Source organism: Neomonachus schauinslandi, chromosome 9, assembly GCF_002201575.2.
Source record: "Neomonachus schauinslandi chromosome 9, ASM220157v2, whole genome shotgun sequence".
Classification (NCBI taxonomy): Eukaryota; Metazoa; Chordata; class Mammalia; order Carnivora; family Phocidae; genus Neomonachus; species Neomonachus schauinslandi.
The window spans coordinates 13,361,134-13,385,698 of NC_058411.1; the positions used below are offsets into that span (position 1 = coordinate 13,361,134).

The following is a 24,565-nucleotide window of genomic DNA, read 5'->3' on the forward strand; positions in this document are numbered from 1 at the left end:
ATAAAAAATAATTTAGGGGTGCCTGGGTGGCGCAGTGGGTTAAGTGCCCAACTCTTGGTCTCAGCTCAGGTTGTGATCTCAGGCTTGTGAGACCAAGCCCCGCGCCGGGCTCTGAGCTCAGGGCAGATTCTGCTTGTTTCTCTCTCCCTCTCGCTCTCTAAAGTAAATGAATCTTAAAAAATTTTTTTTAAAAACCTCTCCCTCCTTCACCCCACAAAAGCAGCTGGTGGAAGACCCATTCCTCTCTTCATAAGAGTATGTGGGAGGTGGAGGGGACACGGAATCCTCCTGCCAAAACGGCAAGTGACTTAAGTTGCTACATGTAGGGACTGACAATTTTCTGCCTTAAAATGTTTTAGGACTCTTAAACTCTCATTCAGAATATTCTGCTGAAATTCATCTAGTATGAAGATCTCGTTCAGACTTTTGGCTACATGTCCATCTCTGTAAAAGAATGTTAGGTAAGCTTTCCAAAGATCAAGAGAAAACTCCCCAAAACGGCAGCAGTTCCTTTTGTCCGCATGCTGAGACGCTCCTTAATCAGCTAGTAAGTCTCCTATAATAGACCTTTATGAAGCGGCAGGAAGTTGAATTGTGATGTGGATGTTTACCCTCAGCATGTACACAGTCACTGGCTGGTGTTTCCAGATCTGAAGCAGGAAGAGGTGGTGGGGGAAAGAAGGATAAAAGGCAGCAGTGGGGTAGCTGGGTGATGGACACTGGGGAGGGTATGTGCTATGGTGAGCGCTGTGAATTGTGTAAGACTGATGAATCACAGACCTGTACCTCTGAAACAAATAATACATTATATGTTTAAAAAAAAAAGTAGGAAGGGAAAAATGAAGGGGGGGGAACTCGGAGGGGGAGACGAACCATGACAGACTGTGGACTCTGAGAAACAAACTGAGGGTTCTAGAGGGGAGGGGGTGGGGGGATGGTTTAGCCTGGTGATGGGTATTAAAGAGGGTATGTACTGAATGGAGCACTGAGTGTTATACACAATCATGGAACGCTACATAAAAAATAAATAAATAAAAAGATGGCAGGCAGCTACCTGCAGACACAAGGGTGAGGTGAGCGCTCGAGTCAGGGAGAAATAATTGTTAAACCCCAACCCAGAATAATGGAAGTAATTTCCTCAAGCATTAGCAGGCACGTTTGATGATGCTTTCTGTAGCACTCTGGGTAATTCAGTTCCATTTTAAAAAGGACCAGATGGGGCAGAACTGCTTGCTTTTTGGGTTCCCATGTTGATTATTCTTGGGGCGTTGTTTTCCATGTGTGCGATCAGCTATGCCCAGAAAGCTCATGTTATGACCCTATGCTGGCCTGCCTTCCCCCAGCCCATGCTGACCAGGGTAAGGGGCACAGAAGGCTGCTGTTAGCAGTTGGGCCTGGACACCCAGAGTGCATAACCCTTGGTCATGGGCTTCCCCTAATGTTACCTTGATGTACCTAGCCACCCATTCTACAGAACTTGTCTGTTTCCAGATGGGCCCCTTTGGGTCCCCACTGGGTGTAGAGGAATGTTACTTGGAAGTATGGCCCATGGACCAGAACTGGTCTGTGAGGAGTACAGAAAATAAGCATTTAGAAACTTCCATTGTAATCTGACGGTGCTGTAACATCCAAGCACCTGATTCTGTATTCTATAAAAGTGTCCATAATACACCAGAGGAGTAAAAACTGTCTCTCTGTCACATACCATGCTGCCTGGGAGCTTGGGCCACCTGGCAGAAAACAAACCGTGGATGCTGCCAGACCTGGGTTCAAATACTGGTGAGAGCACTTTCTGGAAGTATGACCTTGCATAATCACTTCACCTTTTTGAGTCCCGATTTCCTTATCAGGAAAATGAGGATAATCCTAATGGGTCAACTGTAGCAACAGCAAGCACAATCACTGGACGGTTCTCATGCTGTGCAGGCTTGGAGTATCTTCACGCATTCACTCACCACTCTCCATCATCCTCTGTGAGGAGTATTACCACCACCACCCACATTTTACAGTTGAGGGGACCAACACACAGAGAAGATAAATAACCTGGTCTAGTCACACAGCCGTTAAGTGGCAGAGCTGGGATTCAAACTTTGGCAGTCTGACTTCAGCTCTGAGCTCCAACCCACTCTGCAGTGATGTGGATCAGATGAACAACGTACCTCTGTGACCTACTCTGCCCAGGGACTGCTGTCGATCTGCCGCTGTCCTCTCGAGTGGCTGAACCCACCCTGCAGAGCCCAGGCTGAGTCCTGTTGCAGAGCAGGAAGACTGCTCACCGTCGTGGTGACACTGGTGAGACACTGCCTTGGTGCTGCCCCACCCCCACCCAGGATGGGACCACCATGCTGGGGAGAATCTCGGGTCCCCTGCCAGGCCTTTGGACACACAGACTGCCGGGCACGCACTCTGGGCCAGCCCCGGACGCCTTCCCACTGCCTTCCCAGCTCATGTGATAGAGGGTTTGCATGTTCTGGGAAGTAGAAGGCAGGGTCATGAAAGATCTAAGCCTTAGTTTAACCAGCTCACTACACAGGTAAGATGAATAATTCAGTGGCTTTTCAACTTTTAAAGCAGCGTGAGCATGCATACACACACACATAATCCCAGACAATACCCTTTATAGAATCCCAAAATATAGAATAGGTAAAGCGGAGTTTGTGACAGAAGGGTGGAGGGTCTGCAGCTGTCTTCCCAGACTTTTTTTTTACAACAGCACCCCCGCTCTGCCCTGCCAGGTCCTAAGGTGAAAATTGTAGGCCTGAAGAATAGTCCAAAAAGCTATCTTCAGAAATCTTTCAAAATTAGTATTCAACACTCTTCAAAGTTGTAAGATAAAGAGGCTGGAGACAAACTGGAAATCAGCCTCATGTAGAAAAGGAGGTCTAAATCCTCATAGGAGAACGTGATTCCTAAGTATGAAGGACATATGTACATAAAGCGAAGACATTCACAACTTTGACCCAAACCAGCTGTGATGTGGGGGACATCCTAAACCTTTCTGGGTCTCCGTTCCCTTGCTTGTGAACTGAAGGCACCAAATAAGGTTACCTTTTAGGGTTCCTTGCAAGTAAGATACTTGTGATTTTATATGGTTCTGTGAGCAGTCTTTTCTGGAAACTTGGGGGCAGGGGGATGAAAGACACCCATCTGTTCCAGGGAATGGGTGAGGAAATGGCAGGACACATCTGTAAGCAGAGGCAGCCAGCATGGCGCCAGGATGAAAAGCCTCGTGAAGCTGTAGGACGATGAGAGGCAGTAGGACTCGGTGCATCTGAAGGGTAGTCACACCGACCTCTGTGACAGAGGCCAGGAACATCTGCAGACTCAGGGCCAGCAACCCCAAGACAACACTCAGAAAGTGGAGGGCTGGGTGATAATCAAATGATCACATTCTTCCCCTGACAAGTTTTATTGAATGAAGAGCACCTTTCAGGATGGAAGGAATACAACACACATAGTCAATCTTCACTTCGGAAGCGCGAACACCATCATGAAATTCCATATATCACTTTGAGGATGACTTTGTCTATACTCAACATTGTCGAGTTTGATAGCTTTCATTCCAAAGCTTAAAAAAGTGAATTAAGAAAATAGATTTTTTAGTGACACTGTTAATGACCATTGAAAGTATAACCAGCATACATGTTCACAAGAGTGAGCTATGCAGAGTTTTGTTAGGGGTGTAGATAAAACTTTAAGGGTGAACATCCGGTACAAATTAGAACATCTATTATTTGGGGCTTGAGGTCTTAAACCTAAATTTCAGAGTGCTTTAAGATTCTCAGGAGGGAACCCACATATTCCCATGTGTATCTGGTGCTTTGGTATAAGGAATGTTCCAAATCCATGGCCGATCTGGGGAAAAAACAAACAAACCACATTATATATGTATAATACTTATTTGAACAGGATTACAAAAAATTCACTTACCTGATAGGATAAAACCACCCATGTGTTTACCCGATAGGATAAAACCACCACGTTTACACATTGTTAAGAACCCCTCTCCTCTTTTTAAAGATTTATGAGAGTGAGTGCCCGTGAGCACACATGGGGGTGGAGGGCAGAGGGAGAATGAATTTCAAGCTGACTCCGTGCTGAGCCCAGAGCCCAATGCGGGGCTCAATCTCCCGACCCTGAGATCACAACCCGAGCCAAAACCAAGAGTCAGACGCTTAACCAACTGCACCACTCAGCCACCCCCTTAAGAACCCTTTCTGAACCAACCCCAGACAACAGCCCATTTCAGACAGTGGCTACTGGCAAAAGTTCATGCTAAGAAACAGGCAAGTGAACATGGAAGCAGGCCAGCAGAAACCAGGGTGTACATCCTGGCTTGCTGCTTATATTGACCAGTCACTTCGCCTCTGTCAGCCTCAGTGTCCTTCTGTGTACCTGACTGTGGTGCGGTCAGGAGGGGAAGTGAGATAAACGCATGTAGTGTCCGAGAGCATCCCGCAGAGAGAGAACCTCACAAAGGGCAGCTATTATCTTTTACAATGCTGGAGAAACCAACAGTAACAGATGGCACACTGCTCTCAGCGGGTCATGGTCACATATAATCGAGAGGCCTGGGGCCACCTCCACGAAATGGTTCTGTTCTGTTCCTTAAGGCTAATAATTGATGAGGCATGAAGGTCTCTGTATAATGACTGTAGACCGATGGTGAAGCAAGCAACATGCCTTGGTAGGACACAAGGGAGAGAACACTAAAGACCTAGGTTCAGGTCCTGCCCTCATCCTTCTCTGCAAACTCGGGAAAACACTGAGATCTTGGCCTCGGGTTCCTCAGCTGTGAAATGGGAATTAGCTACATAAGCAACCTCTCAGGAGGACTGTGAAACATAACTGAGAAAACACCTGTGGAAGTTCCTGGCATGTTGCAGGTGCTCAATAACTATGAACTTTCCCCCCTTTTAACTGGGGTTTCAGAAATTGACAAAAATCAGAACAAATCACTTTTACCATGCATCACTACTGCTAGAATCAAACCAATTCTAAAGAACCATAATAGTAGGGGTAGGGTGTAAATAGGTTGCTAGGGTTAAGAATCAATCTCCACATAACTGGCCCAAAGAGGAGGAGAGCTACAACTCTGAAGGGGTGAATGCTTACAGTAAGGCGGCCACGCGGCACCATCGGCAGAAACAGCCGCCCAGCACCGCCAATGCGCTCTCGGGGAAGCTTTCTCCTCTTCCTGAATAGAGGCAGAGCGCAGCTCGGAGGACAGCCTGGCAAACAAAGGGAGGCTCTCCTCACACCTCATGGTGCTGAATAATGCCTGCACCAGCATGCAAACAGCAGGACCCAGCAGATGTGTGGGGAAAGAAGGCCGAAGATGGCAACAAGTCATCAGAACCCTGTTCTCTTGTCTTCGGCGTTGAGATGGTGTGAGAGCCTGAAGCAAGCTTGTTAAGCCTGAGAGAGAGCCATAATCCAGGGCCTGTGTGACACACTTCATCAAAGGCTGAAGGTTTGGCAGTGCTGGAGACCCCCCACAGCTCCCCACTGGCCTGAGCAAACCACTGGCTCTCTTCCACGGGGGACATGGTCTTCTGTGGCTGGACTTCTCCCATCTTTTCTTGCAGACTGCTCCATTGGGTAACATCAGCTCTACTTCATCCCCAAGGCAGAGGACACCCCGATCTTTGCTATGGCAGTAGCTATTAGACTCTTCACTGAGGCAGCATCTTCAAGACCACCACTGCATTTATTCCTCTCCCTCACAATTAGCCAACAATGACCAAGTAAGGTGATTATCCGCTGGCAAATCCCTGGACACACTGCTCCATAAATGAGCAAATGTCTCTGCCTGCGGGCTGACCATTTGCCATGCCGGCTGAAAGGTTCACCACTACCTGGGGAGAGAGACGCAAAAAGGCTAACAGGAAGGTAAGAGGTGGTTGTGACTCTGTTGTCTTTTGACCATTACCGAAGTCAGCATTCACACTTACTGGCTTAGATGAAAGCCTATTTCAAGCAATCCTCCTAAATTGTCCCATTAAAGAAAAACTTGCCTCATGAAATAGTCCTGCATATATCTGAAATATCTGTCGAGTGCTGGTTAGGTGCCAGGTACTCTGCTAGACAAAGCGGGGGTCCTCTCAGTTTATAGTCCAGGGGGACAGACAGACAAGCAAGCAGGCCGTGGTGCCAGAATTCTGAACTTGACCGCCGTCAGCGCAGTGGTTCCCGAACCTGGCTGATGTGAGAATTGCCGGAGCATTTCCCCAGAGCTCACCTCAAGGGAGTTTGTTTCCATCCATCTGGGCTGGGGCCTGGCATTACCCATTCTTACCAAGTTCTAAAGGTGATCTTAACACAATCAGAGTTTGAGATCAGAGGCTAAATGGGATGAGCTTTTTCCTGTGATATAATGGAAGGATTTAAAACAGGAGTGTGACAAGATGAGAGGTGCGTGGCAGCAGGGGAGAAGATGATGTCCACTGGGAGGGGACCAACACCAGGGAGATGAATAGGCAGTGCAGTCTAGGTGAGACACAGTGAGGTCAACATTAGGGCCATGGCAGGAAGGCTGGGGATGAGGGGACAACCAAGGGGTTTTCTCTCTATTCCATCTGTCCCTGTGGTCGGTCAGTTGAGGACTGCGTGCACCTGACATCTCTAACTCCAGAACTCAGCTCTCTGTGGGGAGGTGGCACAGTGCGACGGTAAAGGGGTCATGGACATGGCAGACATGGGGCCCTGACCAAGTTGACCCAAGTGCTTAGGTTCCTTGTCTATAAAGTAGGGGTTATATTAGTAGTGGTATCATGGGGGTAGTGAGGATTCAATAAACTCAGGTCAAGTGCTCATAGCAGTTCCTGGCACATAATAAGTACTTGATGAGTGCTAGCTGCTATAATATTATAATGACCACTACTCTCAACTCACAGTGGGTGAGGATTGTCATTATTCCATATGCTGTGTAGGTCCACCAGGTTTTTTAACAGCCAGACAAACCCAAGTACAATACCCCATTCTACTTATCCAGGAAATAAGCTCTTTGCTCTAATCCTCTAAGAAATGGCCCTTGTGTTAAACAGGCCTCGACCCCCATGTCCAAACACCCATACACACATTTCCCACTGTCTTCAGGGGAACTTGAATCCTACCTATAGAAACCACTGTCTGTCACCTGAGCAATCACCTTTAATTCTTTCCTTGTATCAGGCACAGACTGTTTGTATATGGCCTGTGTGTGATCCCAAAGAGAAGAACTAATGAGAAGATTTCTGATGCCACTTTACCTTAGCCTACTCTGAAATCAACGAAGGGATAAAGACTTGCCAGCTTGCAATACAAAGGAAAGCTCCGAAATATTTTACACTGGGTTACTGACCTAGTAGAGATGCAATCTTTGGTAATTGTGATTACAGTGTTATCTGAAACCCATTAACTCTCTTTTCTGTGACGATCTCCCATATTAATCCGTGACTAAAAAAAGCACAAGAGAACAATCTATCCAGTGGGAGGAAGTATAATTCAAATTGCTAAAAACCAAATACTGATTCCAATACCATCTGATAAAATTACTTTTTACTTTGATAATTTCAGATTTCCTTAACGTTTCTGTTTACAAAGTAATTTTAAAAGCTAAGCTGGAAGTTTGTGTCAGGCTTCTGTTTGTACTATGAAACAGAAAGATTTTATTAAAGGAGATGATCAAAATCATGTCTAAAAACCTTTCCTGGTTCTCTCATTAAAAAAAAAAATCCTCATTTCTAAAGATCTTTCAAAAACAGGTCCTTGAAAATTAAGCATATCAACAACGATTTTAAGTGACTTACTTATTTTGCATTTTCTTTGGATTAGAAAGTTAAATCAGCTTCGTTTCCCTTACATAAATACTTTATGAATCAGTCTCTACTATTTAGCAATAATTATGAGAGGTCTAGACTGAAGTTGTTTATTCCTGTACTATCTAAATTCAAGGAATTATTTCAAATGAATCAAGCAGTAGGGGGAATGGTTACATTATCTGGGAACCAATGGTTTAAAGCACTTTAGAGGATTATATACACTACATATATGCTAAATCTAGATCAGGTGTATCTCATGTGCCAAGTAGGTTTTAATGACCTCTCCTACTGAGCAATTACATATACAGCTAATTAGCTTAGTTCTAGACATTTAAAACTTAAATTCTAAAATATACTAAACCTGCAAAAGATACAACTTGGCAGATACCACCTGAACCAATTGATCAATACTGACTTCATCAGTAATCAGGCAGATTGTTATCATGTGACTCCTTCTATGATATGATGCACTAAGAAAAACAACATCTCTTCTGTGGTGTTCTTGGCAAAAGTGCACACTCTGGACCTACTTACAAAAAAACAATGGACAAACCAAACATACAATGTCCCTCACCTTCTATAAAATAACTGGCCTGTGCTCAGCAAAGTGTCAGTATCATGAAATGCACAAAAATCTTGTGGCACTATTCCAAATTAATGGAGACTAAAGAGAGTGATGAACAAATGTGACATGTAACCTGAAACTTCCCTTTTGCTATAAAGGACATTACTGGGGCAACAGATGAAATCTGAATAAATTCTATAGATGATAGTATTCAATCAGTGTTAATTCCTGATTTTGGTAACTGTACTGTGGCTATGTAAGATAATGTTTTTAAGAAATATATATTGAAGTATTTAAAAATTGCAAACATCATGTTTACAACTTTCAAATGGATCAGAAAAAAGTTAACATGAGAAAGAAGGATTATGTAAATATAAAATATTCACATTTGGAGAACCTGGGTGAAGAGAATATGGGAATTCTTTGTACTTAGAACTTTTTTCTAAATCTGAAATTATGACAAAAAATAAAAAAAATACTACAGTTGACTCTTGAACAACGTGAGTTTAACTGCACAGGTCCACTCACACGTGGGCTTTTTTCCCAATAAATATACATACATTACTTAAGTGTATTTTCTCTTCCTTATAATTTTCATTTTCTTTTCTCTAGCTTACTTTATTGTGGGAATACAGTGTAAAATACATATAACATACAAAATATGTGTTGACTGTTTATGTTATCAGTAAGGCTTCTGGTCAACAGTAGGCTATTAGTAGTTAAGTTTTTGGGGAGTCAAAGGTTATATGCAGATTTTCAACTGCACTGGGGGGTCAGTGTCTCTACTCCCGGCATTGTGCAAGGGCCAACTGTATACATATTACCATGTGTATTTAAAAAAAAGGAGACAAAAAACACCAAAAAACAACCCAGATCATTTAACATAACTGAAGTCTCTGAAGCTCTGTATGTTCAATTACTCTTAAATTTGACATGTAATTTATTCTTTAAGTCCAAATAAGATAGGCTTTACTTAACCTTACCTTGTTTACCCGCTTTATAGTGTATCAGAGAATACAAAGAATGTAAGCTAAAAAGGGAGTACGAAGCAGATGCCTCTGGCATATAATAGCTCAGGAGAGATCACATACTGGTCTATTTTATTCTTTTCCGGCTCAGGGTCACACAGCAAGTGGGACATATGGAAATAAGATTTAAAATGTTGGTGATTTTGCTTTATAAAAGATTTTTTTTCCTCAACGTCAGACGGGTAATGTGCCGAGGTCGTAACAAGGTTTGAGGGAGGCGCGTGTCACACACTGGCGTGAACACCCAATCATCACACTTATGAACTACAAAAGGACCTAAAGATTTCCTTTAAAACTACAACTCCTATTAGTCAAATGAGTTTGGTTAGGTATAACTTTTCAGGTGAAGAGTAATTTCAGCTCCGTAAGGCCAGGGATTTGTGTCTGTCTTGTTCACAGACATATTCCAAGTACCTAGACAGTGTCTGCATGCAGCAGGTTCTTAGTAATACATCTGTGGAGAGAACAGATAAGCAGCAAGTACTGTGTAAAGCAAGGTGTACCTGCAGCTCTGTCTGTTTTGCTTTATTATTTGATCAATTTCTTGGTTTCAGGGATGTCTGCTGGTATCTTTCAATAAACTAATTTGTTCATAGCAATGTATTTCTTTGCTAAGCTTTCTGTATAGTCCTCAGATTTTAAAAAATAACGAACAAGATCTTATACATGTTACAGTGATATGAAAACCATTTTCAAACAAAGTGCTTTTGAAATGTTCTTAATCACTCACTTTTCCAAATCTTAGACTTCTTTCTTCTAGTCCGTAGGATTCCCTTGAATGCCGGCTACATATGAACTGGTGATATCTGAGTGACTGGCATTATTCTGCATGTTACTGAAGCAGTGTGGAAGGTAAAACTCTTCTAATAAAAAATAAAATGCTCCAGTCTCTCTTGTATCTATCTTTCAAAGGAAATGTATAAACTCAGAAAACTTCGCTAAACAATGGAAAACATTCTGCTTACTGGCCAAAGATTCATTGTTACAGAGTCTAAGATACTACCCAGTTGGAAACTTTTAAATTCTTGAGAATGCTTTTTCTATCAAAACTGAAGGGACCTCAGGATATTTTTAAGGCTCCTCTCTCTCTTTCATTCTTGCTTTCAAAGTCCTTTGGAGATTAGGATAAGTGGAGGAGGTGGAATTCCAGCCAAGGTTCTGGGCTGGGGGTGGAAAGTACAGAGCCCAAGGCCAGACCACAGGAAGTCAAACTCAGTCAGTCCATGGTCCTCCGTCCCCACTTCTACTAAGCTTATTCAGAACTCAGGTTTAAGGAGGAAAGAAAAAAAGAAAAAGAAAGGAATACGAACAGACAGTAGGAGAAAAAACAAAGGTACAGCATAAAGCTGGAAGGTGGAAGGAGAGGTTTTCACCGTCAGGTCCTGTGACGCTGGGTGGGTTTAGGGACTGTCCTACATGGGCCTTAGGCTCTTTTCATCCTCCGCTCAGCAAGGGGAAGGGGAGAAAATGAACACTGGTCCATTATTACACGCCAGGAACTGAACTGGATATTCTAAGTAACAGAAACAACAGCTAATGTTTAGTGACTGCTAACTCTGCACTAGAGACTGTGTTAGGTACTTTACAGATAACATCTTGGTTACTTTTTTCAACAAACTCTATGAAGTAGGCACTCTTATTTTCCCACTTTACAAATAGAGACACTAAGGCCTAGAGAAAGCAAATAACTGCCCAAGGTCACTTAGGTTGCAAGGTTGGCACAAACACAGCCTAGTTCTAAAGCACTATTTTTCACTTGTGTGTGTGTGGGGGGGGGGGGGGGGGGGGGGGGGTTGGGAGGAGAGAGATTCCCTGAAATTCTGATAAAACTGATATAATCTTGCTAGTGAAAAATGAAGATGCATAAATATACAACAAATTTAGAGGACTCAATATACATAAATTGGAAAGAAGGAAAAAAAGAACACCTTCTGAAACTTGCTATCAATATGACTGATTATAGCTCTAGAAAGTCACCTACCAGAGGCAGCTGCACCCTAGACAGCATGAGACTATATGGACACATCTGACAAAGTTAACACCATCAAAGAAACAGGTCCACTGGAAGGGGAAGATCTGGTTTACCACCAAAACCAGAAAGGACAAGTGAGGGTGAGGAAGTACCTAGAACCCATCTAACACTGTCCAGGGAAGAAAGGGACCCAGTGGGCAGGGCTGACTCTGTTAGGGAATCAGAGATTTTAGAATATTAATGGAGTGATGTCATTAAAACTTCCCAAACAAAAACCAAATTTTCCCTGTTCAGATTCAGAATTTACTCAAAAATCATTGACTATAATCTGGCTATCTGTGTAGGCATCTACCTTCCAGGGGAAAATAATGCTGGTTGTAATAGGACCTTTTGCCATTTTAAATTAATAAGCATGTCCTGATTATACATCTGCTCCTGTGTGAGTCTGGTAAGTGTGAACTTGCTTTAAAGACAGATATTCTAGGGCTAAGACAAGTGCAGCCTGTGGGGCTGGGTCAGACCTGGGATGGAGCTGGTCCCACTCATGCTGGCCAGCTTTCTTCCAAAAACATGAACCTGAACCAATGTTCCAACGACTTTCTATTATGAAAAATACTTGGTCACTGCCTTTAAGAAAGTCATAGTCTAGGGCAGCCTGGTGATCTCCCCTTTAAGAGGATGGGAGGTATCTGTGAAGTCAAAATTATTTTCATCAAGATATTAAGCCATTATTTGTCATCTTCACTTCTTGCGAGTGTACAGAGGCTTTGTGACAGGATATTACAACAGAGCAGCTATGATAATTCAGCAGTCTTTTTTTTTTTTTTTAAAGATTTTATTTATTTTTTTTGACAGAGAGAGACATAGCGAGAGCAGGAACACAAGCAGGGGGAGTGGGAGAGGAGAAGCAGACTTCCCGCGGAGCAGGGAGCCCGATGCGGGGCTCGATCCCAGGACTCTGGGATCATGACCTGAGCCGAAGGCAGACGCTTAACGACTGAGCCACCCAGGCGCCCCCAGCAGTCTTTCATTAACCCAGATAGTAAAGAGGCCTGCCTGCAAAAATTGTAAATAACGCCACCTTCCTCACCTTTTTCTGGAAATAGTTAAAAAAAAAAAAAAATTATATATATATAATAGGTTTATTATTTTTAAAAACTAATATAAAAAATTCTTGGTTTTGAGTTCTAATATAGTACTCTCAACAGATATAAAAACCCATGTAAGTAAAAGCTCCTTGTGGTCCTTAATGATAAGAGTACAGAGGGTTTCCTGAACCAACCAGTTTGAGAACGATAGCTGTAGTGGCCCCAGACAGGGCAGCGAAGGGGCCTCTGCAAACCTGCATTTCCAAAGTATTCCCTGAGCCAATCTCCCACTGAGAGACTGACGCCTTCTTCTGGGCACTGTTTCTGTTTCATACATAACACCCATGATCTCCCTCCATGTGTGCCCTACCTTTACTTCCATACAGTTCTGGAGGCAGGTCGAATGGTACAGGAAAGGCGGCCGCTGGCTCCTTGCTCCCTGAGAAGAATTTCTGTTTTACTTTGAAGCTGTCCAGGCCCTGCAAACACAAAGAGGGCATCTATGATTGCACCCCATTTTCTGAAAAAGATCTCAAGAAGCAATTATATCTGTATGGTACTCAGAGCAAAACCGAAGTTATTTCAGAGCTATTTTCAATGTTTGATAGATCAGATATATTTACAACTCCCCTAATCTTTCCTAAAAATAAGAGGTTCAAATTTTAAAAATTATAACAAAGTTCACAGACGTTTAATAAAGGAAATAAGAGAGAAAACAATTTTGGATATCACAGCCCATTTCTCCTAACCGCTATGTACAGTTTGCAAGGAGTGTGTAGAAGACACTGTATATAAATAATTTCAATATTGCTATAGTAACAGGCTGCTCACTCTGGTGTAAGAATAAAAGCTGCCTTCATGTATAATGAAAGTGTTCCAATATAATGTGATAGGAATATAAAAACAAAAACTCTTCCAGACTCACCAAAGTGGAAGGTTTATTCCAAGAACTCCAGAATAGGGTATTATTTTTAGATCTTAACCAGGGTACAAGTTAAAGTTGTGTATCTCAGCTGATGTAGAGAACCACTACCGCCTTCTAGGACCTTTACATCAGTGCAGGTGCTTAATACGCAAGCCTCATTCTCCCCATGCCTCCACACATTGATCCCCCTCCTCTGATCTCCCTTGGTGGATCACCCCAGCACCTTGTTTGCAAGTCAGTCTGTCTCTTATCCCTTCTGTCCACCTATCTAAACACATACCCATCCTCCATATCCTAAATACCCACATATCAAACAGTGATAATGTCCTTGGAACCCATACAAAGAACTAGAACTATAGTTCTTAGTCTTGATGATCACATAACTGAGTAGGAAGGTTGCTTGTGGGCACACTGTAGGACATGGTAAGAGCCGGAGTTACGCTGATCTGGGCTCCAGGCCATCTGGTTCTAACACTGCTCTGGCATTCGCTGAGCTGTGAGAATGGCTGACACTTGCATTTGTTCCTTCAACACATTATTTCTTGAGTGCCTCTTTGGTGTCAGGCACTGACTGCTGAAGAGTTAAAGATGTCATCGTCCCTGTCCTCATGGGGTACACAGTCTAGTGGGGAGATAATGCATTTATAAAAGTGAAATAATTACATAATTGTGACGACCACTATGAAGAAAAACAGAAGTACTGGGAGAGAGAATAGCAGACCTATTTTAGATGGGGGGGGGTGGTGGTGGAATGGGGGGGGGATGGTCAATAGGAGCCTCCCTAAAATAAGTGACATTTTAAAGAGGAATAGGGTTAGGAGAGGCGAAAGTGGAAAGAATATTCCAGGCAGAAGGTGCAGAGGTAGCAAAGAGCATGCATGTTCCAGTAGCTAAAAACAATGGTTAGTGGGACACCTGGCCACTTATTTACTAGGCCTCAATTTCCTCATTTGTAAAATCAGAATAAAGCATCTGGATGTCACCACCTTAAAATGTCTTTCATGTCAACACCTAGCCTTGGTGCTCAGCTGGTGTTCAAGCAATGCTGAGCTGCAAAAATAGGATAAAGGCATCTTGCCTGCTTACTCTACAGGCTTTTCCATTAGATAATCAATGTGCAAATTCTCTGTGCACATGAAGACTTATAGAAAGGTATGGGCGATGAAGAAAGGGCCAGCACTGATGAAGATGGGGATGAGAAACAGTGAAAGGTAGTAAGTAATAACCGGCTGAATGCTATACAGAAAAGAAATAGCTTTTACCAATTTTGGGATAAGGAAAAGCTTTGTAGGAAACATTACAGCTAGGCCTTGAGAAACTGGGATAATTCTGATAAATAGAGATGGCAGGAAAGAACATCAAGGGAGACCAGCATAAGCCAAGGCAGAGTTGTTAAAGCATAGAGCAGGTAACATCAGGCAGATGGGAAGTGAATGACCTACACACAGGAGGAGGGCTGAGAACACTGGAGAGAACCAGATGGAGGAGGTTTGAACAGGAAGCAGTATGGGTATCTGTGGCTTGTACCTATTTAACTGGGCCCAATCCCAGGCCATAGTGACTCGGGATGAGCAGGTCGGCCACGTCAGAGGCGTCAGGGAAGAGACCATCTTTCTGCTCAGGAGTTCATTCGGTAAGATGTGAGCCCTGAGCTGCTGGGGGCTCTCACATACTTCAAAATGAACTCTGAAAATACACCCAAACCCATGGATTCAGCTCTGCCTGAAGCAAGGGACTCACCCTCCATGTCTGCCATATTTCTTACTTGTTTGAGTTGGTTATGTGTCACAACCCACAGCACCACAAGACCCCAGTTATTAAAGTGTGTGGCCCTTACTTTTATATACAGCGAGGAGTTGCAGGTTTTTGAACCAAGAAGTTCCACTATAAAGGCTGACTGGCACAGATGAAAATCGATCCAACAGGGAATTGTTAGAGCCAGAAGACCGAGAGCTACTACCACACCAATGGGAGATGGATGAGCGACTGGTAATGGGGAAACAAATATCAGCATCATAACAAAAGCTGAGATACAAACAGGTGAGTTCAGAGGAGAGTGGGGTCAGTGGAAAGGGAAGGAAATGGATTTGAAAGAAACTGATGGAAAAATTAAAAATCAGGGATATGTGAGGGCAGAGGAGGAAGGGGGTAGGGAGACCAAGGGCACTTGAAGGGGGACACTATAGCCTGCCCCGTCACCCCCACTTCCTCCTACCCTGGGGAGGGCTGCTGGGCCATCTCCAGAACAGTCAATACTGGTGCTCCTCCTCACAGCTCACCAAGTTCTGGATCGGAGGATAATCTTATGCTCTTCCTTGTGCATATCACTTACTTGCTGTGTGACTCGAGGTGAATTACCTAACTTTTCTCGGCCTGAATTTCCTCGTCTATTAAATGGTATGCTGACAGTAAGTTATTTAGAACAATGACTCGCACATGGATGTAAATTAGTACATCCAGGATGTTCTTGTGATGAAATTACTCCTATTTTACAAGGGAGGAAATAAAATGGAGGTTAAATAGTTGCCCAAGGCCATATGGCTATTAAGCGGTAAGGCTGGAAATCAAACCCAGCCTCTCTGATTCTTAATCTTCTGTTCCTTCAACTAAATGAAGAAATAGTCTCACATTCACCCACCAGGAGCCACAACAAAGGAAGAATTCCTTGAAAATTTAAGAGGTAATATTAAAGCAGACCAAATTAGGAGGAGCCAAATTCTGGAAACCGTGGTTCTTAACATTTGTGACAAGAGGCCAGAGGTTAGGAAGTGATGTCATTTAATGACTATTAAATACTTTATGTGGCATTTCAGATAAGAACAACTTCCCTCTTCTTTGGCTCCTAGTCCATTTCTGTTATTTTCGAACAAATCATCACAAAGGATGGAGAGTCTTTATGGCCTGGCCGAGATCTGATGCCCCAACATGCTTTGGCACATGGCTATTCTGTGGTGTCTTACTTGACATATAAGAAGCTCTGAGCCATCCACGTCTGACAGGAAGCAATACACTTTCCTGAATGCCATTTCTGATCTAAATTCTAGAGTATTATATGGAAAAAAAAAAAAAAAGTACCACTTTTCCCTTCAATCTGGATGTCAAGTAATTTGAAGCTGTCATCTAATTATCATTATTTATACATCACAGTGGTATCACTTGGCATTCTGTAAAACAGAGGAAGGCACCCTTACAGGCACAGATACTTAAAAAGACAGTTAAGACAATATATTTATAAAATACCAGGTGAGAGGGTGGACATCTATCACACTTGAGAAATTACTGGCTTCTCCCTTTATCAGCTCTGGGAGGAAAAGAGCTGTTATCACCATGACGGATTAAGTTTAGCGACTTAGCTCCATCATAGAGAACAAGAAACATGTCCAAATCTCAGAGATACTGTTTATTTTTTTAGTTGCATCCGATTAGCATCCTCAAGCAGTAAAGCCCTATACAAGGCATCAAGTTTTCCTGGATAAAATGGTAATGACAGTGAGCGTTCTAGAAGGAGCACACTTAATCAAAGATGGACTGACAAGGAAGTGAAGTACAGGGAGGTGGCTGTCTTGTCCTTCCTATAAGGCGCCCATATGATCAACTGTGTTTCCGGGTGGCGGCTTAGGAAAAGCTTCATGGAGGACAGTAAGCCCAAGAGGCCCAAGAAGGGTGGGTTTCTTATAAGCAAAGGGCTGTGTCAGTGGGGTGGAGTGCACTTCAGGAGAAAAAGGAATAGCATCCCATCACCATGGGTGTGAGGTCAAGATTTTGACCTCTGCCTTCCACCTTCTGTTGAACTGCTTGATCTACGAGTTGGTGCTGCTACTGTTCACTGCTCAGTACCTGCCAAGTGCTAGGCACTGTTTCAACCATTTATAGGCAAGAACTCTCAATTCTCAAGTGATGCCACAAAGTTATTAGTTACTGCACTGTCCCCACTTCACACTGGGATAAAGGAAGCCTATGGAAGTAACAGGTCCAAAGCTTAACAGCTTATAAGCAGGACCCCAACTCCATTGTCATTTTGGCTCCTCTAGCGCTGTGTGCTCCCAGAGAGTTCCTTTGCTTGGTCCCTGGTATCTCTCCAACACGTTCTTCTACGTTCTCTTTCCACATGATTTCACTTTCTAATGGAGGTGAAGGATCACACAACTAGTAAGTGGCAGTTGTGCCCCTGGTGCCCCAGCCCACCTCCCCCACCTGCTAACAAGCACTCACAGGTGACTGGAGCCCTGGCTGTGCAGGGGATGTGGGGGGAGGGGTGGGAACAGAGGCTGGGGGGCATGCTGGTCCAGGTTACGGCGGGCCCTGCTGTGTCACTCACAGGATTCTGGATATCATCTCATGGGCCAAGAGGAGATACTGCAGGTTCAAACTCAGGGGAATGCAGACCCTGGCAGACGGGCAAAAAGCGCTCCAGAAGTGTAGCAGTAGCCAAGATGGGGAGCGAGGGAGAGATGGAATCAGTTAGCCAGGCGAGGAGAAGACAATGACCTACAGCAGCAGGCAGCAAAACTCTTGCTAGGGCAGAGGACAGGATGTGGCAGCTGGATGTGGACAGGGAAGAGGAAGGAGTAGAATGCCAGACTGGGGCTGAGCGGGAGAACATGAAAGCTTAGAAGAAAACTCCATGTCAAACAGTACTGACCAGATGTAGCCCCGTGGGAAACCCTGAGTACCTTCAACAGATGGCCGGTGGTCAGAAGTGGTGTGGGGAGGGGAGGGAGGGTCAAGGCAGTGGCTCCTGTGAATTTTATTAGTTCTTCCAGCCACAGCCAGTCATGATGAGAGCAAACACTTATGGTATATATCAATTTTGGCAACAAAAGACAATAAAACTTTTTTTTTAAAGATTTTATTTATTTATTTGAGTGAGAGAGAATGAGAGATAGCACAAGGGGGAAGAGGGTCAGAGGGAGAAGCAGACTCCCTGCTGAGGAGGGAGCCCGATGTGGGACTCAATCCCAGGACTCCAGGATCATGACCTGAGCCAAAGGCAGTCGCTTAACCAACTGAGCCACCCAGGAGCCCGACAATAAAAGAATTTAATCAGAACAGAGAAAAGAGACTTTTTGAAGACAAAGTTCTTTTGGAGTTGATTGAAGCATTTTTGATTCTAATGACAGAAAAGAGAAGCTGCCATCTTAGGGGCAAACACACTAGGGCTCAAAAGGAGCTGAGGTGCCCCTCAACCCTAAGGCAAGCGCAGGAAAGCTCAGGCTACCCTTGTCTGGAGGAAACCATTTTGGACATTGACCTAGGATTCTCAGATGGTCATGCACATTAATTCCCAGAGGCAGGAGTAGCTGTAGCCCACAAAGTACTAGGCAGGCTCAAGTCCAGGACTAAGTCAGCACCTGACAAAGTATGTGCTCCATAAACACCAAAATGCATGAAGTTCAAATAGAAAACTTGCCTCTCCCTGATATACTCACAGATGCCTGAAGATTTGGAATGCAACTACCAATCTTTGAAATTGTTGGATCTTTCCTATATTCAAATTTTTCTGAACCTAAATGAATTAGAATCTAATCCAAAAGTTAAATACAGGGGCGCCTGGGTGGCTCAGTTGTTAAGCATCTGCCTTCAGCTCAGGCCATGGTCTCAGGGTCCTGGGATCGAGCCCCGCATCGGGCTCCCTTGCTTGACGGGAAGCCTGCTTCTCCCTCTCCTACTCCCTCTGCTCATGTTCCCTCTCTCACTGTGTCTCTCTCTGTCAAATAAATAAAATCTTTAAAAGAAAAAATAAAAGTTAAATACACTTAAAGGGACAAACCCAACAAAAACTATATACTTGATAAATTGATAATAGACCTCAAAAGAATAGTCTTTAAGGACCTGTGTAACAATAATAGCTAAGTGCTACATACACATTAATCCCCAAAGCTCCCGAAAGTGTTCCCAAAGGGAAAGCTATTGACTGCATGGCTCTAACAACAGCAAGTTAGATTCACCTTGAGATGGTATGTTTACTGATTCACTCATGTAAAAGCAGAAAAAAAAGTGAACAAATCAATGTTTGGTTACCAGAGACTTTGCTTCCAGACCAAGCCCAGAGGTTTCAAATGGCATCTTTATTATGAATGAAACGTGGTGGCTCCCCATCCACTATTTTCAGGCCATGGAGAATGTCCTTTCATGCAACCACAGGTTCCTGAGTGACAGGCCCTTATTATGGCTGTGGGAAAGTGCAGGAGCTGTGGGGCCTTCTAGGTGACTGCCTCAGCAGTGTCTGAGACTCTTCATTCTGGGCACAAAGCTCAACTGTTTGCAAATGCTAACCTCAAGTCAGTGTTCCGGAACACCAAGGATCAGGATGGCCTACTGGGGAAGGACAAAAGTGGCAACTCCAGTTGCTGATCACTCAGAAATGTGGGTGTTTTGGACATGGAGCTCTGCTAAGAAGTACAAAGGTGGGCTGATCTCAAGACACCGGATTCTGGATGATGTCCAGTTAGAGAAATGATTACAGAACTGGGTATTAAGTAAGTTGATTTGGCAAACTTGTAACCGAAAACATTAAAAGGCATGTCTTACTAGTACTGAAGAGGGAAACACAAGGCCTCATTTTATAACAGACCACGTTCTCATTAGTAACCTTTCTGAAATTAACAGATACAGAAATTTTAAGAACATCTACTAAACACACAGGGGTTGGCATTTCCAAGTATCGCCAAGAGACTAAGTGTATGCACATGTGCTTTAATTTCAACAAGACAGGTGAGCAATTCTATATTGCAATTGCTTACGAACATATTTGAACACCTACTACAAACAACATCCACTGGGCTAAATCCATGTGGTATCCACAAGCCACTGTTCTCCACGTTTGCTCTCCTCACAGAAAGGACAGTGTGGACTCTAGGAACTGAAAGGAAGCAACATCAACTAAGAGATGTGCCAAGCCCTAGGAGAAAGCAGCTCACAGTCAAGGAGACAGACAAGTAAATGATAATACAAGGGATATGTGATGAGCCTACGTTCTAGAAAGCAGTGGGATGCAGAGGAGGGGCACCTGGACTGGAGACAGGGGAGGCAGGTTGGCTTAGGGGCGTAGGGGTGCTGTTCCTGAGACAGATTAAGGCTGATGAATGAGGGCATGATGGTTATTAGGTACCCACTTCACTGGGCCATCAGTTACCAGATGACCGGTTAAACGTCACTCACTCTGGGGGGTCTCTGAGGGTGTTTCTGGATGAGATTAGCATTTGAGTCGGTGGACTGAACAGAGCAAACTGCCTCTGACCCTGCAATGTAGGTGGGCATCATCCAATCTGTTGAGGGCCTGACTAGAACTAAAGAGCCGAGGAAGGGTAAATTTGTTCTCTATTGGCTGGGACATGCTCCCAAACTTAGATCGGGATTGAAAACATCAACTCTCCTGATCCTCAGACCTTTAGACTCTACAACTGGTGAAACTACACCACCAGCTCTCCTGGGTCCCTTGCTGACAGAGGCTGGGACTTCCTAGTCCCCCAAAATCATGTGAGCCAATTCCTCACAAAAATCTCTCTCTGTATCTATATATCCTATTGGTTCTGTTTCTCTGGAGAACACAGATGGGCTTGACTCATAATAGGAACCAGTTCTGTATGGCTGAACAAAAAGGCCAGGAAAGAGAGAGAAGTGGTCAGGCCGAGGAGTCAGGAGTCAGGGCATGAAGAGAAAAGAAGGCCACGCTAAGGAGTCTGGCTTCTATCTTACAAGATTTGAAGGTGGGTGACGTGACCTGACATATAGTCTACAAAGACACTCTGGCAGCCGGGTGCAGGCTGCCTTGGGAAGCATGGTGGGAGGATACTATAGCAGGAGTTGATGTGCCCTGGACAGTGGCACCAGGAATGGCCATAAGTGACTATCAAGCAGCATTAGGCAGCAAAATTTGGGTGTAAAAGAGTCGCCAGAGATGACTTTGTACACTTCGAGCTAGGATGGTGGGGTGCTAGTAATAGTAATCATTAATCAAATTTTTATAATAGTATGGCTTAAGTGATGAAGATGATTTTGGTGAGATTTACAAGGCCCTCATCCTCAGGTACCTTCTGAATAATATAACTTAAATTATACTCATAATTGGAGAAGTCTCTTATAAGCTTCAAATTATTTGAAAATTGGCCCGATGACATCACTAATCCTGTTTAAAAAACTGATGGCTTTCTACTGTCCACATGGGACAAAGTACAATTCCAGTGGGTCCTGCTTGCCAGTCTCCTTCAGAACAGGAGTCCAACCTCAGAGCCTATGGCCTACATCCCAGCCCCTTCCCAGGCACATGGAATGGCCTGCTGTTCCTCAAATAGAACATGCACTGTTCTCTCTGGCTGGAAACCTCATCTCCCTTGATGGGGGGGGTTAAGCTCATAACTCATTTTTCAAGACCCAGGTCAAATGTCATCTCCTCATAGAACCCTTCCCAGGGCCCCCAGGCAGATTACATGCTCCTTTTCTAAGAGTCCTTATATTGTGAACCCCTTACACCACAATTCTCATCACATACTATAACCCGTTTCCTGAACTTATCCATGAGCTTCATGAGAATGAAGACTCCATCTCGTTCTTCCTCCTATTCCCAGGGCTACTGAACTAGAGGCATGGGGATCTGGTGGAGCTGAAGAGATTGACTGCGAGGTCATTCCAGGCAGGTTGGAATGTTCAGTGACAAGTCTGCGAGACATTCTGAGGAGGGAGCTGTGGAGTTGTGCTGGACAGTCTCTCCTTCATAAGCTAAGGGTCTCATTCTGTGTTCGAAATTACCTCAGCAAAATGACAAATCACCTCACGGCAAAGATCTTTGGGTTGCCCTCAGCATCAAAACTATAAATGTTAAGTCTATGAAGACCAAGCAAAGCTCTACTGGTTTTCCAGAAGCTTTACATACCAGTAAGTGACACAGTAGCTTAAGGACAAAGTCTCCTCTGTTGCAAATTTTCTTGACATGGTATTATGCAGACTGATAAAACACACATCAACTCACTTATGGGTGATACCCTCAGGCATGGCTTCCTAGCGCCCAACAATCTGCCCTTCTCTGGGAAACACACCATTACAGGACAGGGTCAGGGCAGTACAGAGGTGTGAAAAGCAGACATGAACTTGAGCAGTCCTTAAATGCACAATGGCTGGCAAATGAGGGGACAAGCCACTGCGGAGGTGTCACCAGTGACAGCCACCCAGACAGGCGGTGCGCTGAAGGCCCCAGGGCTGGCCCAGCTCCACCCCTCCCAAGTCTCTACTGTGCCACTGATTCCATGACATGCCTTCAGCAGCTCTTCAAAAAACTACCCCTTCTGCGGGCTTATATAAGCTTAAGTTAGTTTCTGTCAAGAGCAATGAAAAGGACCCGAATACCCACTTTCGGACCTTTGGGTTCTGCCCACTCAGGCCATTTACTTCTCTCCCAGGTCTTGGCACCTGGACATCTCTGAATGAAAGTGCCTTTTTAAAATGACTTTCTTGCTCAACGTGACTAGTAGGCTCCTTTGGGAGGGCGAGGTCAAACACTTTAAGATTTGAGAGGGGGGTGGGTGAGGAGGGGCAGAGGGAGAGGAAGAGAGAGAATCCCAAGCAGACACCCTGCGGAATGTGGAGCTCGACAGAAGGCTTGATCCCACGACCCTGAGATTATGACCGGAGCCCAAACCAAGAGTCAGACGCTCAACCGACTGAGCCTCCCAGGCGCCCCAGGTAAAACACTTCTATGTCTTGTCCACATGCCTCATTTTGGCACTGTGCTCAAATAACTTATGGTTCAGTGAAGGACACAGACAATCCACCCAGAAAAGAGAATGTCTGACAAGATAGTGACGGTTTTGGGTCCTGACTAGTGTTATGGAGGAAGCCTGCTTTAAAGCACTGTTGTAGGATTTGTATCTTAAGACATGCCAAGGAACCTGGATTGCTCGATAAAATGCTGTCTTTTTAGTCACTATGTTAATTACATGGTCACTGTGCTTGGAGCCTCACTCTTGAATCTATCAGCATAGCATAGGAGGGGGGAATCCATTTTTAATATTCTTGCCTGACAGTCTTTATAAATAACTGAATCTCTTATCTAGAATGTACTATAGTGGGGGCTCTTTCTTATTCTAACAGTATAGAAGAGTCTAATTTGGGGATTCTAAATGATTATGCCTATTTTTTCCTCTATTAGCTGCCTCTAAAGTACAGTCAGAAATAGAATCAGAAGTGAAAATTAGCAGGGTCTAGAGGACCTGAAGCACAATATACGTCTTTCCTATTACCATTTTCATGACAAGGAACTGAGTCAGAACAGTTAGAAAGGTCTAGAATTTTGCAAACATGGACAACAAAAGCCAAACAAGAGGGACATGGAATTTATTCCTTAGGTTACTATTGGGAAATAATCCTGGCCTTAGTTCAAAGCTACTGTCACTACAGTCACACCAAATTACTATTATTACCCTAGTGTTAGGAGTTTACTATTTCTCTGTGATAAAGCTGAAAGATCAAAGGAGGGATCAGTCAGAGATGGTGGCTTGAGGGCTGGAGCCCACTCAGCTGTGGAACCCTAGGGAAGTCACATCCTTGTCTATAGCAAAGGGGGAACCATCTGTCTCCAAGGAAATGGAGGGGGAAGAAGCTGTAAGCAGCATTAGGATCTGCTCTGACTCTGTAGGAAAGAAACAAAAAGTGCTAGAATTTCACAATTATTAACCTTAGGAGAAACTTATTTGACAGTTCTGTAGCAAAACCCTGAGTTGGAGAAGAAAAGGATGGATAAAGATTGATGAAGGGAGGAGAGAGAGGGAGGGAGAAAAGGACTTTTCACCAGACTGTGGAGGGGAGAGCTAGTGAGGAAGACCATCAGGCTTGGGAAGGGGGGGGGGGGGGGGGGGGGGGGGTCTGGCCCCTTTGGGGGGGGGGGGGGGGGGGGGGGGGGAGGTGCTCTCTGGCACCTTTCAGACTATGCCTACATGTCACATGGGTCTGGACTGAGGCCTGAGGACAAGTACACAGCACTCCCTTAAATATTCTGGTCTAGTCCAAGTGGTTTACAATGGAGCTGCATCATGTGTGTGTTTATCATATGTTCAACTATAGCAGGTGGCAAAAAAAAAAGAGAGAAAAGCATTAACCATCTTATTGTGTGGGCAGTTCTAACTGCATTCCACTGAATGTGTGAGTGAATGTGAGGGGCAAGATAGGTGGTCTTGGGGTCTATGTGCCCCTC

The 24,565-nt window shown here is 44.2% G+C and overlaps 1 protein-coding gene and 1 non-coding gene across 2 annotated transcripts in view; both read right to left on the reverse strand.

Moving 5' to 3' along the window:
• Positions 1–3,639: 3,639 nt before the first annotated feature.
• TDP1 (tyrosyl-DNA phosphodiesterase 1) overlaps positions 3,640–24,565 on the reverse strand; it is an 86,222-nt gene continuing 65,296 nt past the window's right edge. Inside the window, exons 15-16 of the mRNA XM_044918093.1 lie at positions 12,826–12,934; positions 3,640–3,855 (exon numbers count right to left, since the gene is read on the reverse strand). Of these exons, the coding sequence (XP_044774028.1) occupies positions 3,782–3,855; positions 12,826–12,934 (183 nt within the window). The 3' untranslated portion in view covers positions 3,640–3,781. The remainder of the gene's footprint in view (positions 3,856–12,825; positions 12,935–24,565) is intronic.
• On the reverse strand, positions 9,568–9,671 carry LOC123325956. Its single transcript, XR_006540789.1, has one exon. It is a non-coding gene; the product is annotated as a small nucleolar RNA U13 (small nucleolar RNA).